Genomic DNA, 2,397 nt, shown 5'->3' with positions numbered 1-2,397 from the left:
CGCACCTCTGGCACAGCCATCTCTGGCACCTTTGGGAGCTTCATCTCTGACACCTTGGGGAGCTCCACCTCTGGGAGTCGAACCTCTGGAAGAGCTGCCTCAGGCACTTTTGGAAGCTTGACCTCAGGAGCCTTGGGGAGCTTCACTTCAGGTCCCTTGGGCACCTTGACCTCAGGCCCTGACACTCCGATGCCAAGGGAGGGCATCTTGATGGTGGGCAGCTTCAGCTTGCTCTCTACAACTTCAGGAGCAGCAGGCCGGGGCTCCAAGAGGGAAAGCCCAAAGGTGGGCATTCGAAGTCTGGGACCTTTCACCCTGGCCTCAGGGATGCCCTTGGCTACCTTGGCCTCAGCAACTTCCTTTGCTCGAGCCCCAAATCGGGGGAAACTAAGGCGGGGCATCTTCAGGGCCACCTCAGGTGCCTCTCCCCGGGCCTCCACCTCTGCACCCGGCAAGGCCAGGTCCACCCCCACAGTCGGTGCTGCCACATCCAGGGTGGGCACCACTACCGACACAGCCCCTTCCCGGGTCTCTAGGCAGGGAAGTGGAGGCAGAGCGGGCAGTGAGGGTAAGGCAGGCAGCTCCACCTGGGGGACCTGGATCTCCACGGCTGGGGCCTCCACAGCAGGCGGAGCCGGGGCTCTGAGCCCAAGGGTTGGTAGGTGGAGGGCAAAGCCACCAGCTGCCTCTGCAGAGGGGGCAGCCTTGGGGGCTGAGACCTGGGGGACACCCACCTCGGCCCCTGGCAGCCGGGGCCCAACCAGCTCCACCTGAGGTGCTGTGAAACGGGCCCCTGCAGCCACCTCGGCCTCCACCTTGGCCTTCCTGGGGGGAGGAGCAGCGGCGGCCAGCCGGGCTGCCTGAGCCTCTTCGGCCACTTCTCGTACACGCAGCCGAGGCAGCTGGAGGCGCCGGCGGACAGGGGCGGCCGGGACAGGACCCTTGGCAGCCTCAGCTTTGAGGCCTCGGCGCAGGCGGGAGAACTTGGGAAAGGAGAACTCGACGTCAACAGGGGCCAGGTCAGCGGGGACCCCCAGAGCCCCAGGCACCATCTTCTTCTTCTTCACAGGGGACAGACTCTGGATGTTCTGGGGAAAAAGGAGAGAGGCGGGAGGCGGTGGGACAGTGGGAGGCTGGGAGTGGACAGGAAAAGCCCCACCTGGTATTGGACCAGGCCGGGGATACCCTGGGTCAAGTATCTTGTCCCCCAAACATCATCCCCACTTCTTGCCTGTCTTTTCACCATGAGTGCCCAGGAAGGCAGGCAGCCATCTAGAATCTCCAAATGAGTCAACAGGAGTATAGGGACTGGGACCCAAGACTTCTAGGTCCTGATCTGGGATTTTCCCCAATATCCTCATTCTAGAGATGGGGAAGCTGAGGCCCAGGGAGGGAAATAAATTTGTCCAGGGCCACTCAGCCATAATTGGGCCGCACTCAGGCTGGAATCTGGCTTCCCCGGTTCCAAGTAGCCTGGTCAGGACCCCTAGCAAGCCTGGATCCGATGGTGGGGACGCCTCTCCGAGGTGGGTGAGGGCCCTGGGCTGGGGTGGGTCTGTCCCCCTCCCCGGGGAAGAGTTTGGGGCAGAGAGGAAGGGGCAGAGGCTGGGATTAGCTTGGGTTAGTGACAAGACAGAGGGCAAGGCTGGCCCATGGTGGCGGGGAATGGGGCTCACGGCGCAGAGACCGGATCGCTGGGGCAGTCCAGGGCCGGGGCCGGGCTAAGCACGCGTACCAGCTTGGCCACCTTGGCCCGCGGGCCCTTGATCTCGTAGCCAGACACGGTCCCAGGCCGCAGCGCCAGGTCCCCGGTGGGCACAGTGCGCTTCAGGCAGAAGGAGACTTTGTAAGGCTCGGCGCATTGCAGCAGGCGTAGTGCGTCCTCGTACTTGAAGTTCTCGAAGAACACTCGGGCACTCAGCAGCTGGTCCCCTGCGGGCGAGGTGGAGGTGCGCAGCACGTGGGCATCTCCCGGCTCCACCCGGGCCTAGTTCTGCCCACTTGCGCGGAGCCCCCCCGCGGTGAGGCCCCGCCCCAAATTTTAGTCTCTCCAGTCCCCAGGGCAGGATTGAGTCGCAGTTACGCTAGTCCCCGCCCTATGACCTTATCCCCGCCCCCTGCAATGAACAAAGCCGCGCCCTCTCAGGTCACGCCTGCACCTTGTCGCTTCCCTACCCATCCTTACGTTTCAGATACTGACTTTGTTTCTTTTACCGAGAGAACACAATCAGAAGAGAACTTCCAGAAGCTCCCACATTGTCTGTTCACCCCCTTTCTCCTTCCTGTTTCTGGGGGTGAACCAACCCCACTCCTAGCTCAGGGCAATCCCTCCACCGCCTTCTCAGGGACATCCTCCAGCAATTCTCTCCTCTTCCCATATCATCAGTTGTCCTTCTC

The 2,397-nt window shown here is 62.5% G+C and overlaps 1 protein-coding gene across 1 annotated transcript in view; it reads right to left on the bottom strand.

The window, feature by feature from the left end:
• Positions 1–2,397, bottom strand: part of PRX (periaxin) — a 22,976-nt gene that overhangs the window by 2,982 nt on the left and 17,597 nt on the right. Inside the window, exons 6-7 of the mRNA XM_011984256.1 lie at positions 1,736–1,932; positions 6–1,088 (exon numbers count right to left, since the gene is read on the bottom strand). Of these exons, the coding sequence (XP_011839646.1) occupies positions 6–1,088; positions 1,736–1,932 (1,280 nt within the window). The remainder of the gene's footprint in view (positions 1–5; positions 1,089–1,735; positions 1,933–2,397) is intronic.

The sequence above is a fragment of the Mandrillus leucophaeus genome, unplaced genomic scaffold (assembly GCF_000951045.1).
Source record: "Mandrillus leucophaeus isolate KB7577 unplaced genomic scaffold, Mleu.le_1.0 Scaffold106, whole genome shotgun sequence".
In the NCBI taxonomy this organism is placed as follows: Eukaryota; Metazoa; Chordata; class Mammalia; order Primates; family Cercopithecidae; genus Mandrillus; species Mandrillus leucophaeus.
Note: the sequence above shows the minus strand (reverse complement) of the source record. Positions and strands in the feature narration are given on the sequence as shown.